The sequence below is a fragment of the Eubalaena glacialis genome, chromosome 10, assembly GCF_028564815.1.
Source record: "Eubalaena glacialis isolate mEubGla1 chromosome 10, mEubGla1.1.hap2.+ XY, whole genome shotgun sequence".
NCBI lineage: Eukaryota > Metazoa > Chordata > Mammalia > Artiodactyla > Balaenidae > Eubalaena > Eubalaena glacialis.
In genome coordinates, this window is record NC_083725.1 from 83,976,199 (window position 1) to 83,994,127 (window position 17,929).

The window sequence follows — 17,929 nt, forward strand, 5'->3', positions numbered from 1 at the left end:
TTTGATGAGGCCATTCTGACTGGTGTGAGGTGATACCTCATTGTGGTTTTGATTTGCATTTCTCTAATGATTAGTGATGTTGAGCATCCTTTCATGTGTTTGTTGGCAATCTGTATGTCTTCTTTGGAGAAATGTCTATTTAGATCTGCCCATTTTTGGATTGAGTTTTTTGTTTTTTTGATATTGAGCTGCATGTATATTTTGGGGATTAATCCTTTGTCAGTTGCTTTGTTTGCAGATATTTTCTCCCATTCTGAGGGTTGTCTTTTCGTCTTGTTTATGGTTTCCTTTGCTATGCAAAAGCTTTTAAGTTTCCTTAGGTCCCATTTTTTTATTTTTGTTTTTATTTACATTTCTCTAAGAGGTGGGTCAAAAAGAATCTTACTGTGATTTATGTCATAGAGTGTTCTTCCTATGTTTTCCTCTAAGGGTTTTATAGTGTCTGGCCTTACATTTAGGTCTTTAATCCATTTTGACTTTATTTTTGTGTATGGTGTTAGGAAGTGTTCTAATTTCATTCTTTTACATGTAGCTGTCCAGTTTTCCCAGCACCACTAATTGAAGAGGCTGTCTTTTCTCCACTGTATATTCTTGCCTCCTTTATCAAAGATAATGGGACCATATGTGCATGGGTTTATTTCTGGGCTTTCTATCCTGTTTCATTGATCTATATTTCTGTTTTTGTGCCAGTACCATACTGTCTTGATGACTGTAGCTTTGTAGTATAGTCTGAAGTCAGGGAGCCTGATTCCTCCAGCTCCGTTTTTCTTTCTCAAGATTGCTTTGGCTATTCGGGGTCTTTTGTGATTCCATACAAATCGTGAAATTTTTTGTTCTAGTTCTGTGAAAAATGCCATTGGTAGTTTGATAAGGATTGCATTGAATCTGTAGATTGCTTTGGGTAGTAGAGTCATTTTCACAGTGTTGATTCTTCCAATCCAAGAACATGGTATATCTCTCCATCTGTTTGTATCATCTTTAATTTCTTTCATCAGTGTCTTATAGTTTTCTGCATACAGGTCTTTTGTCTCCTTAGGTAGGTTTATTCCTAGGTATTTAATTCTTTTTGTTGCAATGGTAAATGGGAGTGTTTCTTTAATTTCCCTTTCAGATTTTTTGTCCTTAGTATATAGGAATGCAAGAGATTTCTGTGCATTACTTTTGTATCCTGCTACTTTACCAGGTTCATTGAATAGCTCTAGTAGCTTTCTGGTAGCATCTTTAGGATTCTCTATGTAGAGTATCATGTCATCTGCAAACAGTGACAGTTTTACTTCTTTTCCAATTTGGGTTACTTTTATTTCTTTTTCTTCTCTGATTGCCATGGCTAAAACTTCCAAAACCATGTTGAATACTAGTGGTGAGAGTGGGCAACCTTGACTTGTTCCTGATCTTAGAGGAAATGGTTTCAGTTTTTCACCATTGAGAACGATGCTGGCTGTGGGTTTGTCATATGTGGCCTTTATTATGTTGAGGTAGGTTCCCTCTATGCCTACTTTCTGGAGAGTTTTTATCATAAATGGGTGTTGAATTTTGTCAAAAGCTTTTTCTGCATCTATTGAGATGATCATATGGTTTTTATCCTTCAATTTGTTTATATGGTGTATCACATTGATTGATTTGTGTATATTGAAGAATCCTTGCATTCCTGGGATAAACCCCACTTGATCATGGTGTATGATCCTTTTAATGTGCTGTTGGATTCTGTTTGCTAGTATTTTGATGAGGAATTTTGCATCTATGTTCATCAGTGATATTGGCCTGTAGTTTTCTTTTTTTGTGACATCTTTGTCTGGTTTTGTTATCAGGGTGATGGTGGCCTCATAGAATGAGTTTGGGAGTGTTCCTCCCTCTGCTATATTTTGGAAGAGTTTGAGAAGGGTAGGTGTTAGCTCTTCTCTTTGATAGAGTTCACCTGTGAAGCCATCTGGTCCTGGGCTTTTGTTTGTTGGAAGATTTCTTTTCACAGTTTCAATTTCAGTGCTTGTGATTGGTCTGTTCATGTTTTCTATTTTTTCCTGGTTCAGTCTTGGAAGGTTGTACTTTTCTAAGAATTTGTCCATTTCTTCCAGGTTGTCCATTTTATTGGTATATAGTTGCTTGTAGTAATCTCTTGATTTTTAATTTAATTCCAATTGTGGTCAGAGAACATACTCTGTATGAATTCAACCCATTTAAGTTTGTTGAGACTTGTTTTATGGCCAAATGTATTATCTGTCTTGCTGAGTGTTACATGTGTATTTGAAACAAATATCTATTCTCTTGTTGGATGGAATTTTATGAAAATGTCAGCTGGATCCAGTTGGTGGATAGTGTTAAGTGTTCTTTATCCTTTTCTGATTTCTTTCCTCTTCTCTATGCAGTATGGTTTTCTGTTTACTCATTACATAAGTTGCTGAAAGAAGTATTAAAATATTCAACTTTAATTGTGAATCTTTCTATTTTTCTTTTTTGCTTCATGAATTTTAAAGTTCCTTTTGGGTGCATATGTATTTAAGATTGTTATGTCTTTTTTTCCTTAAGTCACTTAAAAATTTATTTATTTATTTATTTATTTATTTACTTTATTTTTCTGGCTGCATCGGGTCTTAGTTGTGGCACATGGAATCTTCGTTGCGGCACGTGGGCTTCTCTCTAGTTGTGGCCTGCAGGTTTTCTCTTTAGTTGTGGCTCCAGAGCACATGGGCTCTGGAGTTTGTGACATGCGGGCTCTCTCTTTGAGACACGCGAGTTCAGTAGTTGTGGCGTGTGGGCTTAGTTGCCCTGCGGCATGTGGGATTTTAGTTTCCTGACCAGGGATCAAACCCATGTCCCCTGCATTGGAAGGTGGATTCTTTACCACTGGACCACCAGGAAGTCCCTGTTATGCTTCTTAATAAATTGGCTTCTTTAATATTTTGCAGTGTCCCTCCTCATCTCTGGTAATATTTCTTGTGCGGATGTCTACTTTGTCATGTACTAATATAACCACTACATTCCCTATGCTTCGTATTCCTTTATGCATGGTATATATTTTTCTATCCTTTTACTTTTAACTTATGTATGTTTTTATATTTAAGGTAGGTTTCTTGTAGATGATATGTAGTTTTTTTGTTGTTTTTTAAAAAAATCCAATCTAACAAACTCTGTCTTTCATTTGGTTTTCTTTAGACCATTTGTATTTAATGTGATTATCAGTATAGTTAAGTATAAATATATTATCTTGTATGTTTTTTCTGTCTCTGTTTTTGTTCATTTTTTCCCTACTTTTCCTGCATTTAAAAAAATATTGAGTATCTTTTAAGTATTTTATTTTATCTCTGCTATTGGCTTATTATAGAACTTTGTTTTATTTATTTAGAGGTTGCTCTTGGGTTAACATTATACATGTTAACTTATCACTGTCTATCTGCAAATACTATTATAACATGTCTTATAACAGTATATTTCTGTTTCTCTATTATCATCAAGGAATTAAAAAATGTAAAAAAGTATGTTACGTTTACCCACATGATTATACATATTTACCCATGTAGTTCTATCACTCTTTATTCCTTTGTATTGGTTCAGATTTCCATCTGGTATTATTTTCCTTTAGCCTGAAGAACGTCCTGTATCATTTCTTGTAGCATTAGGTGTGTTGGCAGTTTTCTTAGCTTTTGTTTGTTTGAAAAAAGTGTATATGTCACCCCTATTTTTCAAGAATATTTTTGTCGGTGTTTCCAGGTTTAGTTTTTTCTTTCAGCTTTTTTAAACTGTTTTGCTTTTGTCTTCTGGCTGGTACTTACTGATAAGAAGTCTGAATTCATTCTTATCTTTGTTTTTTTGAACATAATATGTCTTTTTCCTTTGGCTGCTCTTTTTATCATTGGTTTCAAGTGATTTGATTATTATATGCCTTGGTGTAATATTATGAGGTTGGTTCTGCTTGGGTTTGTTGAGCTTGTAGGAGCTGTGTGTTTATAATTTTCACCAAATTTGGAAGATTTTTGTCTATTGTTTAGTCAAATATTTAAAAGTATTTCCTCTTCCTCTTCTGGGACTCCACAGTTATACATATTCAAGAACTTGATTCATTGGGAGGTATCCTTAGGGTGTGTCTACCACGACTCCCTGAAGCAGAGGCCTACTGTCAATAGCCATGACCCTCCACCTACTACAAGTAACAAAATCCATTGGTGCCTTTGCAGATGACCTTTGTTTTATGACAAAATATATAATTTGGAATTTTCTAATATTAAGCATCTAATCCTAGTGGATAGAATTAAAATGAAAATCTTCTGTAAGGTATACCTCTAAGACTGAAAAAATAATCATTTAATTAATAGATATTGTTGATAGTACCAAGTGCATGATGTAATTGAATGTGACATTAATTCTCCTACTGAGGCTTGTCAAATTACTCTTACTTTTCAGTGCAGGAATCACAGCCACGGCCCCCACCCTCCAGGATTTGGTCGACACGAAGTCTGTGCACCTGAAAACAAAGAACTTGCCAAGGCGAGAGAAGCTCTTCCTCTTATAGAGGATTCTAGTAACTGTGACATTGTAAAAGCTACTCAGTAAGTCTTCCCAATGCTTTGTTTTATCCTTAGGTTCTGTTGAATTATAATAACGCATGTGTGGTTCATGGCACTCCAGTGTACGCCTTCCTCCCTTCATTCTCCAGTGATAGTATGTTTGTCATACCAACATCAGAGCATTTAATACAGTACACCTTAGTTGTTTATTATTAGTTTCTCCCATTAGATTGTGAGCAACTTCTGAGCAAAAGCCTGTCTTTTTCATCTTTGTAACCCCAGTACTTTTACACAGTTTCTGTCTTGTATTAAGTGCCCAATAAATGTTTGTTGAGTGAATGAATGGTTTTAAATGACACTAAAACTAGACTCTGAGTTTGAAACACAAATCTGAGTCTTTTAAAATGTACTACAACCTAAATATGAAGATGGGATAGAAAAATATCAACTCACACATTGATGTGTAGTTTAAACATTTATTTATTGAGTACTTTCTATGTACCTATTGTTCTGGGTGCACTGCAAAAAAGTCAGTAAAATAGAAGCAGGTTTTCTGACCACTTGAAACTATAGTCGGTTATTTTGCTTGCACTGAAAATGAAATATGTTTTGAAAGTTTCCCCTTAAGATCTCCATTTGTGGGTTTTGGCATTAAACCATTTCCAACATTTTCACCGTTGTGGATCTCATTGATTGTTAACATCTACCCCACCTCTTGCCATTGAATATATTTTGAAATATTTTATCTGTCAGATTATGTTAATTAGTAATCCATTTTCTTAGTAATCAAATATAAGCCTGCCCATCAGAGCTTCTAATCTGCATGAAAGAAACTAATGTTACTGTACTAACTTGATATAATTTCTGTCAAAAGCAAAGATGTTTGGTGATTAGTTAACCTGTTTGGCTTTAATGTAGACTAATGTATTGCTTGTGTTAGTTAAAAAGTTATTGACAATTATTTGAATATTCTAATTACTAATTTATATGAACGCTGGAGGCTCTGGGAACCACTACTTTAGGTGAATATTGTTTGATATTGTTTGTATTATTTATATGAAGATGAGAGTGGTCTTAAGGTAAATAGATATTTGCTTTAATTAGAATGGAAACATTTAAATGTTTCTCTGCTATCAGTAAAGCTCTGTAATGATAAGTGTGAGAAATCAGGCTATATTCACAGGGAATATCAATAGAAACTCACGTTTATGTATATTTCCCAAAATTTTCTTCAGGTCTTGGACTTTAAGTGGTTGTGAGAATATATTTAGGTAGTATTTGGGAAGAGTGAAAGAGAGCTAGCTAGGATAGGTGTTCTTGTATTTTCTAAACCACCAAAATCCTAATTATTGTGTACTCTTTATATTTCTCGTGTAAAGGGAGTATTTCTTTTCCAGTAAAATGTTAAAGTTGATATTTAAAAGATGGAGAATATAAATATTGGATTGGCCAAAAAGTTCATTTGCGTTTTTCTGTAACATCGTACAAACTTTTTGGCCATCCCAATACATATGTATCATTATCAACAATTCATTCTCTTATTAATATTTTCACTTAGCATTGTCAAATGGGTACCTCCATCTTCTAAAAAATGCCATGAAGACAGACAGACAGGCTCACACACACGTTTTGGTGAGGCAGAGGTTATTTAACAGTGTAGGAAATAGAGACAATTCTTCCATTTTGTTTGATTTTGACCCTTGAAGACATAGCGAAACTTTCAGGTCCCTCTAAATAGAAATAAGTTTCAGAGAAAGTGCTAAATGGTCTGGTGGGTCTTAATAGTTTCTGTTGAAAAGAAATAGTGCTAATGAATGATTTTTAAAATTATTTTAGCATTAAAAAGAGATATTTCTCTCCTACTTTTCATTCTGATAGTGAGTCAGTTCAATAACTCTCTTAAATATCCCTTCAGTCTGTCCCTCCTTTTACATTCCTGTTGCCTCTTTTTCTTTAGGCTCCCATTGCTGCTCGCCTGTCTCTATTGTAAGATCCTCTAAACTGGTCTCTCAGTCTTGGCCTTGAATTAGCTTCCATACTGCCACTAATGTGATCTTTCTTACAGCCCAAAGTCTGAGTGCTTTCCTCTTTAAAACCTTCAGTGGCTTCCCCTTGCACTATAAAGTCTAAATTTCAAAGCATGGCAGAGAAGGTTCATGCAGTCTTTGCCTACCTCTCCTAGCCTCATCTCTTGCCATTGCCTTTCTTATGCTAATGCTTCTGTGGTGCTAAATTGCTTATATTTCTCCAGACATCCACGCAGTTTTATATCTCTGGTTTTCATACATGCTATTCCTTCTGCCTGAAATGTCTTCCCTTCAACCTATAAAACATAGCTTGTATATCAGGTTCCATCTCCTTCAGGAAGGGCTAATCATTCCTTCCTTTTCTATACCTATACTGTGTGCATATTTTATTGTTGAATTTATCCCATTCCAAGTTTGCTTTTAGTCTCTCTCCCTTATTGTGGGGTCATTGCTTGGGCTTTGTTTGATTCAGGGATAAGATTGTCATCCAGAATCAACACCATGTATTCCTGGTGCATTCCTGGTGGAAAATCAAATGAAATTTATTGAAAGAGGGCAAATGTGAATGTTAAAGTTTATTTAAGAAAATCAAGTTCAGCTCCAAATGGATTAGTCTGATCATTCAGTAGCCAGGTTTACTTTTGTTGTTTGGCTTTATAATATGTCCTCTTTGTGAATATCTTTGTTAATTATTGTATTTCTATGTTGGCTGAAAGACAGATGGGATAAAGACATGGTAAAAGGAAGAAATTTTTATATTTGAAATTATTTTAATGGTATCAGTTATGCATTTTCTTATTTCAGATACGGGATTTTTGAACGATGTAAAGAGTTGGTGGAAGCAGGATATGATGTCAGGCAACCAGACAAAGAAAATGTGTCACTTCTTCATTGGGCTGCTATTAACAACAGGCTGGATCTTGTAAAGTAAGATGGGATATATGTGTGTTAATTAAGAGTGTATTTATAATTTTAGATCTTTCCTTCATTTGTCTTATTCCTTCAAGTTCAGGTATGTATGTTGAACCATCTCTAATCCTTTACTGTAAATGAATACTTGAAACTTTGTGCCATGCACATGGGTTATCATAGTATTGAAAAGGACCTCAGAGATCGTCTGGACCAGGACTCTCACTGGCCCAAAAAGGAAAATTAAAAATAAAGCCACGGGGGACTTCCCTGGTGGCGCAGTGGTTAAGAATCTGCCTGCCAATGCAGGGGACACGGGTTCGATCCCTGGTCCGGGAAGATCCCACATGCCGCGGAGCAACTAAGCCCGTGCGCCACAACTACTGAGCCTGTGCTCTAGAGCCCGCGAGCCATAACTACTGAGCCCGCGTGCCACAACTACTGAAGCCCGCGTGCCTAGAGCCCGTGCTCCACAACAAGAGAAGCCACCGCAATGAGAAGCCCACGCACCGCAACGAAGAGTAGCCCCCGCTCGCCACAACTAGAGAAAGCCCGCGTGCAGCAACAAAGAGCCAACGCAGCTATAGAGAGAGAGAGAGAGAGAGAGAGAGAGCCACAGAGGCCCATCATAAAGATAGAGTTCAGGCAATGAAATTGAACATTTTTTGAAAAGGGAAAGCATAACACATTTTCCAGGATAGAGCAGGTAGTTTCATCTAGTTTAGAAGAATCACTGAAATATTTTATGTTGTAATAACGCCAGGAGGAATGGATAGGTAGGGGAATAATTTAACTTTAAAAACAAAATTAAATATGGAATACATTTTGAAGTAGGCATGTGTTAGATTGTATAAAATAGTTCCCCTTCATAAAGCACTACTGCCTACCCATTGTTTTTGTTTTTTCTTTGTTTTATACCTTAGCATGTAAAATGTGTATGTATGTGAATGTGTATATGTTTTGCATTATATGTACTTAAAATCCTTGAGGTTTAAAAAAGTAGAAATATACTAAAGTTTAGAATAAACAGATATACTCACAAGCAAACTCCTTTTCTGTGGAAATAAACTGGTGTATTGTTTAGATAATATGACATATGAAGCACAACTTTGAAATAACGAGACTAATTCCTGTAAACCGCTGAAGAAAATAAGTCTCTTTACCTTATAGTTTCACTTTATACAGTGTATCCCATCTGTGCCCCCAGAATAGAGAGTGAAATGCTCAAAATGTCTAACTTCTCGAAAAGGATTTTGAATTAATTTTTTGCTACCTACTTTTAGAATTCATTCCCACATAGTAATTCTAATTTTAAACTGTTAGCAGTGACATAGTTTCACCTTTCTTCTTGCCAGTTAAGTAGACTATCTGTAATAGAAACTTTTTGAATATAAACCATTTCAAGGGTGTTGTGGTGGTTAGAATATGCAGAGAGCAGTTATTATGTGTTTGGTGTATAGTTGTCATGGAATGCTCATGACAGCAGGAGTAATTACTTAACATGATGAGACTATTTCACCAGGGATTTGTTTGATGCTGTTGTGTGAATCTTTCAGACCTCTGTAGATCTGAGTGTTTTTAGGGAGGGGTATTATTATAATTTCTGTTTTCTAATACATTTATTACTAAGAAAAATTGATGTTTTCTTTCTTAGTATGAATTTTAAGTTTTAAATCTTATTTTCATTTATGTCTGCTTTTAACAGGTTTTATATTTCGAAAGGTGCTGTGGTAGATCAGTTGGGTGGAGATTTAAATTCAACTCCTCTTCACTGGGCCATCAGGTAAAGGTTTCTTTAAATACTGAAATTGCTGTTCAAAATCAAAAGTGACTTACTAATTTTCTGAATATTACAGACCAGCACTTTCCAGTAGAATTTTCTGTGATGATGGAAATGTTCTATTCTGTGCTGTCCAGTAAGGTAGCCACTAGCCATACATGAAATGCAAAATGTGGCTAATGCAACTAAGGAATGGAATTTTTAATTTTAATTAATTTTAACTAGTTTGAATTTAAATAGCTGTATATGACTAGTAGTCCATATTGGAAATTGCAGTTACAGACCATTTGAAAGGCTTTCTTTCCTTTTTACCCCTTCATTCAAAAATCAATCAATCAATCAATCAATCACAGTTTTAAAGAGTTTGCAGAGATGATGTTTTTGTGTTTAACTTGGGGCTCCACTATGATGCTCAACCTCAAATATGTGTATTATATTTTATAATCAAAATAAGTATTTTTAATATTTGATCACATGGATAAAAGTGGTAGTTCAGTGAGTATAAACTCAATCAGTTCTTTTCTCTCGTATGTGTTGGCATCTGAAGCTGAAGTTAGTAAGTGTCTGTGTGGATACTTAACAACTTCTTAATCTTTCATTTTTTAAAAAATTTTTATTTATTTATTTATTTATTTTTGGCTGTGTTGGGTCTTCGTTTCTGTGCGAGGGCTTTCTCTAGTTGTGGCAAGCGGGGGCCACTCTTCATCGCGGTGCGCGGGCCTCTCACTATCGCGGCCTCTCTTGTTGCGGAGCACAGGCTCCAGACGCGCAGGCTCAGTAATTGTGGCTCACGGGCCTAGTTGCTCCGCGGCATGTGGGATCTTCCTGGACCAGGGCTCGAACCCGTGTCCCCTGCATTGGCAGGCAGATTCTCAACCACTGCGCCACCAGGGAAGCCCCTCATCTTTCATTTTAACTCCATTCTCTTTGTGGTTGGTGGGAAAGTGAAGTGAATAATTGTTCATTTAAGGCAAGGAACTGAATCTTTTCTCCATAGCCAAGAATTTTGAGGAATCTGGGGTTAGCTCATCCCCCTGTTAAGCTACTGAGGTACAGTGCTTTCCAGAGAAATGAGCCATATTCAAAGAAAAATATGTAGTTCCTAAGAAAAAGATTATCACAGTATACCTGCAGTCTGTGAATGTTACGCTGTGGCATATCTGCTTCATGATTATTTTTTGTTTTTAAAATAGCAACAGTAAAGTCTAAGTGGTTTTCAATTTCCATTTTTATCATTAGTTATGTAAAATTATTTACACATGGTAGTAATCTTACACATAAGATTTAAGGTAGATTGGGAGGTTATTAAGTTTATTACCTGCACTCAAGAAGGACCGTCCAGATAGTTCTAAGTTTGGAGCATCTATGTAAAAGACATTTAGAGAATCTCCAGTGTTTTAAAAATCTGTGTATTGTTAGGCAGTACTCTTTAAATCTAACCAGAATCCTTCGTGTCTTAGGAACATTCGTTTCTCCCTGAATTTTTCTCTTTTTTGCGTGACAGAATACAGTATAATTTTTGTCCTTTCTTTCCAGACAAGGGCATTTACCTATGGTCATATTATTACTGCAGTATGGTGCAGACCCCACCCTTATCGATGGAGAGGGATTCAGCAGCATCCACCTGGCAGTGTTATTTCAACACATGCCCATTATAGCATATCTCATCTCAAAAGGACAGGTATGTTTTGAAACGTTTCTTGTACTCCAGCTATTGTAAATCTGAAGGGATTCAGAGGATGATTACTAGTAGTCTGTCCTCATTTTTTTTTCTGCCCTCATTTTTAAAGTAGAAGTTACAGATATCCAAATATTCAAATACTAGCCTCAGTAAGTCTAGCTATTGAATACTGCTTTTCCAGCTTCATTGGAGCAAAAAGGATAGGTCATTTAGCTCAGTAACATATAATAGATGTTTCTGAAACTTGTAAGCCTATAATAGTTTTGCTTATGATCCCAGTAATTTGCAGAGTTTTTCAAAAACATGACTTCAAAGCCTGTGTTTTTCTTCTGATTGAATGTGGAAATGGTAGTCAGATCACTAAATTAACCCATCATTTGCTTTCATTATTTAAGTCCAAGTGGAGACCAATTTGAATGTATGTTTCTTATTGTTCCCTAAAGTAATTCCATGAAAAATGACTTGCCTTAAGAGGCATCCATTTATGGCACTAGTTAAATTATAGGTTGCTGGTGGTGGGAGTTTCACTGTCAGCTCTACTTGCCTGGGATATGCTTTCTGGTAGCAAGTAGTTTATATATCAGTAGTCTCGTCTGTAACAGGCATGGAAACATGTTTGCACAAATGCTGTTGGGATGATTGTGTTCTCTTTAAATAAGCACTTTCTCTTAGACTTAGTCAACTCAAGTAGAATAATTATAACCTCCTGGGTCTCACTTTGGAAAGCTGTATGACGAGTCATCTTTTCTGCTTCTCTTTGGGCTTATTCCTCCAAGGCCCATAAGAATATTCAGTAATTGACTCTTTTTTTTTTTTTGGCTTGGTTGAGGGATCATATACCTCAAATCTGGGTCCATTTTATTAAAAGAAGCATATCCTCTTGGAGGTATGATTTCCCTTTTTTTTCTATATTCTAGAAAATAAAAAAGAACTTTTCATATTTTACTCTTTGAAACATAAGTTCAAAATTGCAAGTTGCCTCAGAAGATCAAGAGTTCACTATTACTGGAAGTGATTAAGTAGAGACTGGATGACTTTGTGCAAGAGGGGGTAGTATGAATTAATGTGTCGGTTAAAGTCTAAACTAAGTGACTTCTAAGGTCTCTACTGTCTCATGTTTGATGGTGTTTATCAACATTTTTCTCTTTCCCTTAGCTCTCTTCCACTCACAACATACAACATTTAAAATCATATATTCAGATTTTCCCTTTAAAAATGTTGTAGGAATCAATGGATTTTAACCCCATGGATGTGAAGCAGAACATTCTTTTATTCAAATGATATTTGAATCCTTCTTATAGACACACTAGTGGTGTTGAATGTATTAAAGAGATACTTCTACTAAGAGAGGAGACAGAATCTTGACTGTGTTTACAGTTAGGCTGATTGACTCTTCTTTTTGAACAGAGTGTGAATATGACAGATGTAAATGGGCAGACACCTCTCATGTTATCAGCTCACAAAGTACTTGGGTAAGTGAGTTTAATTGAATTGCCTTATTCTGACTCTTGATCCAGCAATTTAAGTATCTTAGTCTTTGTGAGATGACACAACATTCTGAGGAAGAAAGTAAGATTTTCCATCTTGTGACTGTGATACGGACTTTTAATGTAGTTGTAGTTAGAAAAGCACCAGTGAAGTAAATTTTCTGTTTTCTGGTAGCTTTGGGGAAAAGTTTGAAAGCTACTAATAAGAAAAAAAATTTCCTTACAGAACAGGTAGAGATTCCACAGCATATACTTATTAACATGACGCACATTTCTTAGTTTACATTTTTCAAGAATGGCTACAGGTTTAAATGCTCTCATAATTTGAAATGTAGATGAGAAATATACTTTCCAGAAAACAATAAATTTTGAGGTTCTCTGACATTGTTGACTGCTCTGAAAATATTAATTATAACTGATCTATGAAAATAGTATGTTTATATGTTCATATCAGTTATTTACATATTTAAGTTTTTGTGATTATTGATCACCATATTGTGATTATTGATCATCGCTTGTGATTATTGATCACCATATTGTCCAAATTCTGTTATTCTTCTATTCAAATACATGCTACAGTTTGCCCTGTATCAGTTTTGTTTCCAACATTGTACTTAATTTCTGATTCTGCTTTTACTTAAGATGTCTCCCCTAGGAACTGAGTTAGTTCTGATGCCATTTCCTTTTAGCTCATGGAGAGGTGGGGCTGGGGTAGAATTTTGTCAAAAAGCATTTTGTCATCTTTGCTGGTAACTGTAAAGTCAGGTATAATGTTTAAAAATCTTGATAGAATAAAGTAGAATATTGTTTTATTAAAGGAATCTCTTGAGTAGTCATAAAAGAAGGGAAGGTGTTGACGATGAAGTAAAAATATTTCATTGAATTCTGCTTTCAAGTCTATAACTTTCTATGGTAAACAAATATTTTAGGACATTATTTATACCACTTTATGCAATAATTGGTTGGAGGGAGAATGTGAAGTTAGCCTATGGTTTATCTCCTCAAATATAATGTTGTACATTTAATTTTTTAATTGGATAAATAGCATAGCATTTAATGTTGGCCAAAGTTAAGTTTAAAAAAAATGTTAACCAATAGAACAGCAACATGAAAGTAAAAATTTGAAAAACAAAAGCAGTTATTCCACAGTATTGATGTTAAAATTACATTATATAGCAGACTATCACTTAATAGATGTCTCTTGGGGCGAGAACTCTCCAGTATTAGCGCCTAGAATGGAACTCTGCACAGAGAAGTTCCTCAGTTTTCAGAATACTTACTGATTGGTTCATTGATACGTTAGCTAACAGTTTCATTGTTTACATTTACTCTTCAAATCATTCAGCTATCTAATATCTCTTTTATTTTATTTTATTTTTTTGAGACAGGCCAGAACCAACTGGATTTCTCCTAAAGTTTAATCCCTCTCTCAATGTAGTTGATAAAATACACCAAAACACTCCACTTCACTGGGCAGTTGCAGCAGGAAATGTTAATGCCGTTGATAAACTCTTGGAAGCTGGTGCTAGCCTGGATATCCGAAATGTTAAGGTATGACCAGGTGTTTATCTCCCTTAATTTATTATATCTTGAGTTAGAAGACTGATAAATTAACATAAAGATAAGCTATACATATGTTTTCAGTTACCACAAGATAAGTATAAACAATAATAGTTGGCTACCCTTGGAATAAATACAGTGAATCTGTGATTCTGGTGAGTTTTTAAAAATGTTTAGCATCTATGGTATTGATATATCAAAAATATAATTGAACTTTTTCTTTTCTTTTTTTTTTTTTTAGGGAGAAACTCCTCTTGATATGGCTCTGCAAAACAAAAATCGGCTCATTATTCATATGCTAAAAGCAGAGGCCAAAATGCGAGCCAACAAAAGTTTCAGACTTTGGAGGTGGCTGCAGAAATGCGAGGTACTTTCATTCAGGGCCTATTCTGTGGGCTATAAGAACTGTTGTGTTCATTTGTTTTTGTTTTTTAAGGCATCAGGGGAAACCAGGGAGTTGGCCTAGTGCTGCATTATATCTGCTGATTATATCTTTCCCACACATCCCGTTGGAAATTTGGCACTTTTATTGACAGTTTATTGTTGGTCCTTATCTAGATGGCTCTAAAGCTCCACGAATGGCCAGCAAAATCTAAGTTTTGATAGAGAATATAATTAAAATTATTAAAATGGAGTATTGAATTGATTTCACTATTTAACGTTTTCATATATGATAGCATCATCTTATCGAATAATAATTAGTAATTATACCTTCAAGATGATTCTAGATTAATAGGCATGGGATTTCTATGCAGAGGGTCATCATGAATACTACACCAATTTTGCGTTTAGGTATGGGGAGGGAGAGAAAAAGAAGTAACGGTTACTCCTGTCTCCTTTGCCATCTCCTCTGCTCTCTCCCCCCCTTTATTGGTAGAGTGCCCCAGGATTTTGTCCTTGGACCTCTGTTCTGTCTAGTCATTCCCTTGATGATTTCATGCACTTCCATGGCTTTGCCGTCTCTATGTTGACAACTCCCAAAGTTATGTCTAGTTCAGACCTTTCCATACTTGCATATCCAGCTACCTTGATTTGTCCAGTTCACCGTCCAATAGGCATCATCAACATAACATCCAAAACTGAGCTCCTGATCTCTCCTCCCCACTGTCCCTAACTGTTCCATCTACAGCTTTCCCCATCTCAGTAGGTGGCAACTCCCGCTCTCCAGTTATCTTTGCCTTTTCTCTGTCATATCACATATCCAGTCCATCAGGAAAACATATTGGCTAGTTCTGCCCTCAGTATATATCCAGAATCTGACCCTTCTCACCACTTTACCATGGCATTTTGGTCCAGCCACCGTTATCTTTCATGTGGATTTCTGCAGCTGTCTGACATCTCCCTGCCTCTACTCACCTCTAGTCTCTTCTCAACAGAGCAGCCAGGTGAATCTTAAAATGTAAGTCAGATACTATCATTCATCTGCTCAGAATCCTATGATGTCTCCCACTTTATCCCAGAGTAAAAACCAAAGTCCTTACCATGGTTTCCATCCAGCTTTTTAAATACTATAAAATTCAGTACATTTGTCTGTCTTCCTCTGCTAGAATTTAGGCCCCGTGAGAGAAAAACCTTAAATTCATCGATGTGCCCCTAAGTGCCTGGAACAGTGCCTAGCATATGGTACGCACTGGAATATTTGTTGAATGAGGAAATAGTGTGGCTCATCTGTGAGTATTATATCTGGGATTAAAATTTTGAGATCCACATTTAATTGTTATTTCTGTTCTGAGATTATGTTGCTTGTAGATTCCAAGTTTACCTTTTTTTAAAAAAAAATCTAGACTTGCTCATTTTGTGTTATCATGCAAATTAGAATTGGAAGCATATTAAAGATTTCATATCATTTGAAATTGTCCATCCTCAGAACGTGGCTTAGGGAAGTAAAGATTGAAGAAGATAGGGCAGAATATATTTTCTCCCTTTGCTGTTGCACGAGCCCTGCTTACTTCCAAGGTCATGTATATTGCACTTAAGGGATTGCATTGTACAGATGTGGTGCCTGGCTTCAATGCAGATAGCCACACTGTTGGTTTGTAGATGCTTCATTCTTTTAACTTTGCAGAATAAACCCGAATTATTAGCATCCTGAGGATATGTTTAAGTCTTTGGCCTCCATGTGACATTTGACACTGAGAACTACTGCCTTCTTGAAGCTCTCTCCCCTGGCTTTACTGGAACCTTTCTTCTGGTTCTCATCCTGCCTTTCTGGTCATACTGGTCACCCTTATTTACTTACCTTTTGGGACTTACCTTTTTTTCCCTTGAGTGTTTCCGATGGCCAAGATTCTGCCCCTTTCTACCTGCATACAGTCCAGGATGCTGTTCATTCCTAGCTTTCCCACCTATATACTGATGAACACCAGGTTTTCTCCTGTGCGGTAGGCCTGCTTTTCTGACTGACTCCTGGCTATCTCCTAGATGTCCATAGGCATCTACAATTCCATGTGCCCTAAACAAAATTCAAACTTGTTCCTTCTAACCTTCTTTATTAGGGGATGGCACCATCCGGTGCCCAGGTTGGAACTCTTATACTCTCTCTTCGTTGAATCTTGGGTGTGTTGATTTTTGTGTGGTCTTTTTGTCTTGCTTTATGCTTTCTGACATATAATACTGTTTGAAAGAAATTATTTTTTTAAATGTCAGCTATCATTAACACTTTTCTTAAAAGATCACCATTTCTTGGAGTGGAAGAAAGCAAAACAAAACATGTTTAAGCAACATTTTATTAATGTAAGGCTTTTAAAAGATTGTTTCCAAGATTTGTAATTTCTCAAACTTCAGATTTATCAACCAGCAATTTTGAAGAAAAATTCTGTGTTCTGCTGTTGTATTAATTGTTACTGTATATTTAGGAAGTAGTTTTTCTGTTGAACTAATTATTATTAGATACTTAGGAGGTAAAATCCATAAAGTTCTAAAATTCTGAATCTCTTAATAGCTCTTCCTGCTGCTGATGCTTTCTGTGATTACCATGTGGGCTGTTGGATACATATTGGACTTCAATTCAGATTCTTGGCTTTTAAAAGGATTTCTTCTAATAGTATTGTTTTTTCTGACATCTTTGTTTCCAAGGTGTGTATATTAATCTTTGCAAGGCTGGTTATAGCATTTCCAATTTGAGTGCTTATTTCTATTGCTGATTAGCTGGAGTTGCAGATTTTTATTGAACTATGAATGTTACTTCTCACATAGAAACATCCTCAGGGTGGGAAGGAAGAGCTTTGATGGCATATGATTTGACTGAAAGCAAATTGGTCAATCCAGTAATTTAACTGCATTGACAATTGGTGGAAAATAAATATCCTAGCTCACTTTTTGATCTCAGTGAAGTTAATTAACTGAGTTAATCTCAGTTAATCTCAGGGAGATTTTTGTAACTGTTTTGCATCTTGAAGCATTTTTGCCCATTTTTCAGAAATTTTGTTTTTTCCTATTCTAAATTCTAAATTCTAAATCTAGATTCTAAATCTAAATCTAAACTAGTAAACTAGTTATTTTTGCTCTTAATGTTTTTTGGTTGAAACAACCTAATTAAATCACAGGAAGTTATAAAATAGTAACTATGGTATGGTTCTATTTTTAGGAAAATATTCATACATGATATATATAAAGATTGCCTGGGTTCAAGTCAAGCTTTACCACATAACAGTCTGACCTTGAGCCAGTTGGTTTACCTCTCTGTGCCTCGGTTTCTTCATCTATAAAATGAGGATGATAATTGTGACAATGCCTGCCTCATCGTTAATACAAATACAATGGTTAGAACAGTGGCTGACACACAGTACTCAATAATCATGTCACACCCCAATCTCTTCTTCTCACCTCCCTTTCCCAGTAGAATGGCACCCAGTTCCTCACATGAATAATGGGTACCATCCTTGGATTACTGTCCTCCTCTGTTCTTCCTTTCTCCTCACGTCCCCCACTCAGCACATTACCAAGTGCTTCCTGCTCTGCCCCAGCTGGTCTGCTCTCTCCCTCTC

The 17,929-nt window shown here is 35.8% G+C and overlaps 1 protein-coding gene across 2 annotated transcripts in view; it reads left to right on the forward strand.

Annotated features, from left to right (window-relative positions):
• The window catches only part of ZDHHC13 (zinc finger DHHC-type palmitoyltransferase 13), a 48,823-nt gene that overhangs the window by 10,756 nt on the left and 20,138 nt on the right, over window positions 1–17,929 (forward strand). The window contains exons 2-9 of one of the 2 annotated variants that reach the window (XM_061201524.1): window positions 4,396–4,541; window positions 7,331–7,453; window positions 9,141–9,218; window positions 10,752–10,896; window positions 12,304–12,368; window positions 13,772–13,934; window positions 14,185–14,310; window positions 16,885–17,018. In XM_061201524.1, coding sequence (XP_061057507.1) covers window positions 4,396–4,541; window positions 7,331–7,453; window positions 9,141–9,218; window positions 10,752–10,896; window positions 12,304–12,368; window positions 13,772–13,934; window positions 14,185–14,310; window positions 16,885–17,018 — 980 coding nt within the window. The remainder of the gene's footprint in view (window positions 1–4,395; window positions 4,542–7,330; window positions 7,454–9,140; window positions 9,219–10,751; window positions 10,897–12,303; window positions 12,369–13,771; window positions 13,935–14,184; window positions 14,311–16,884; window positions 17,019–17,929) is intronic. The other variant, XM_061201525.1, reaches the window with a different exon arrangement.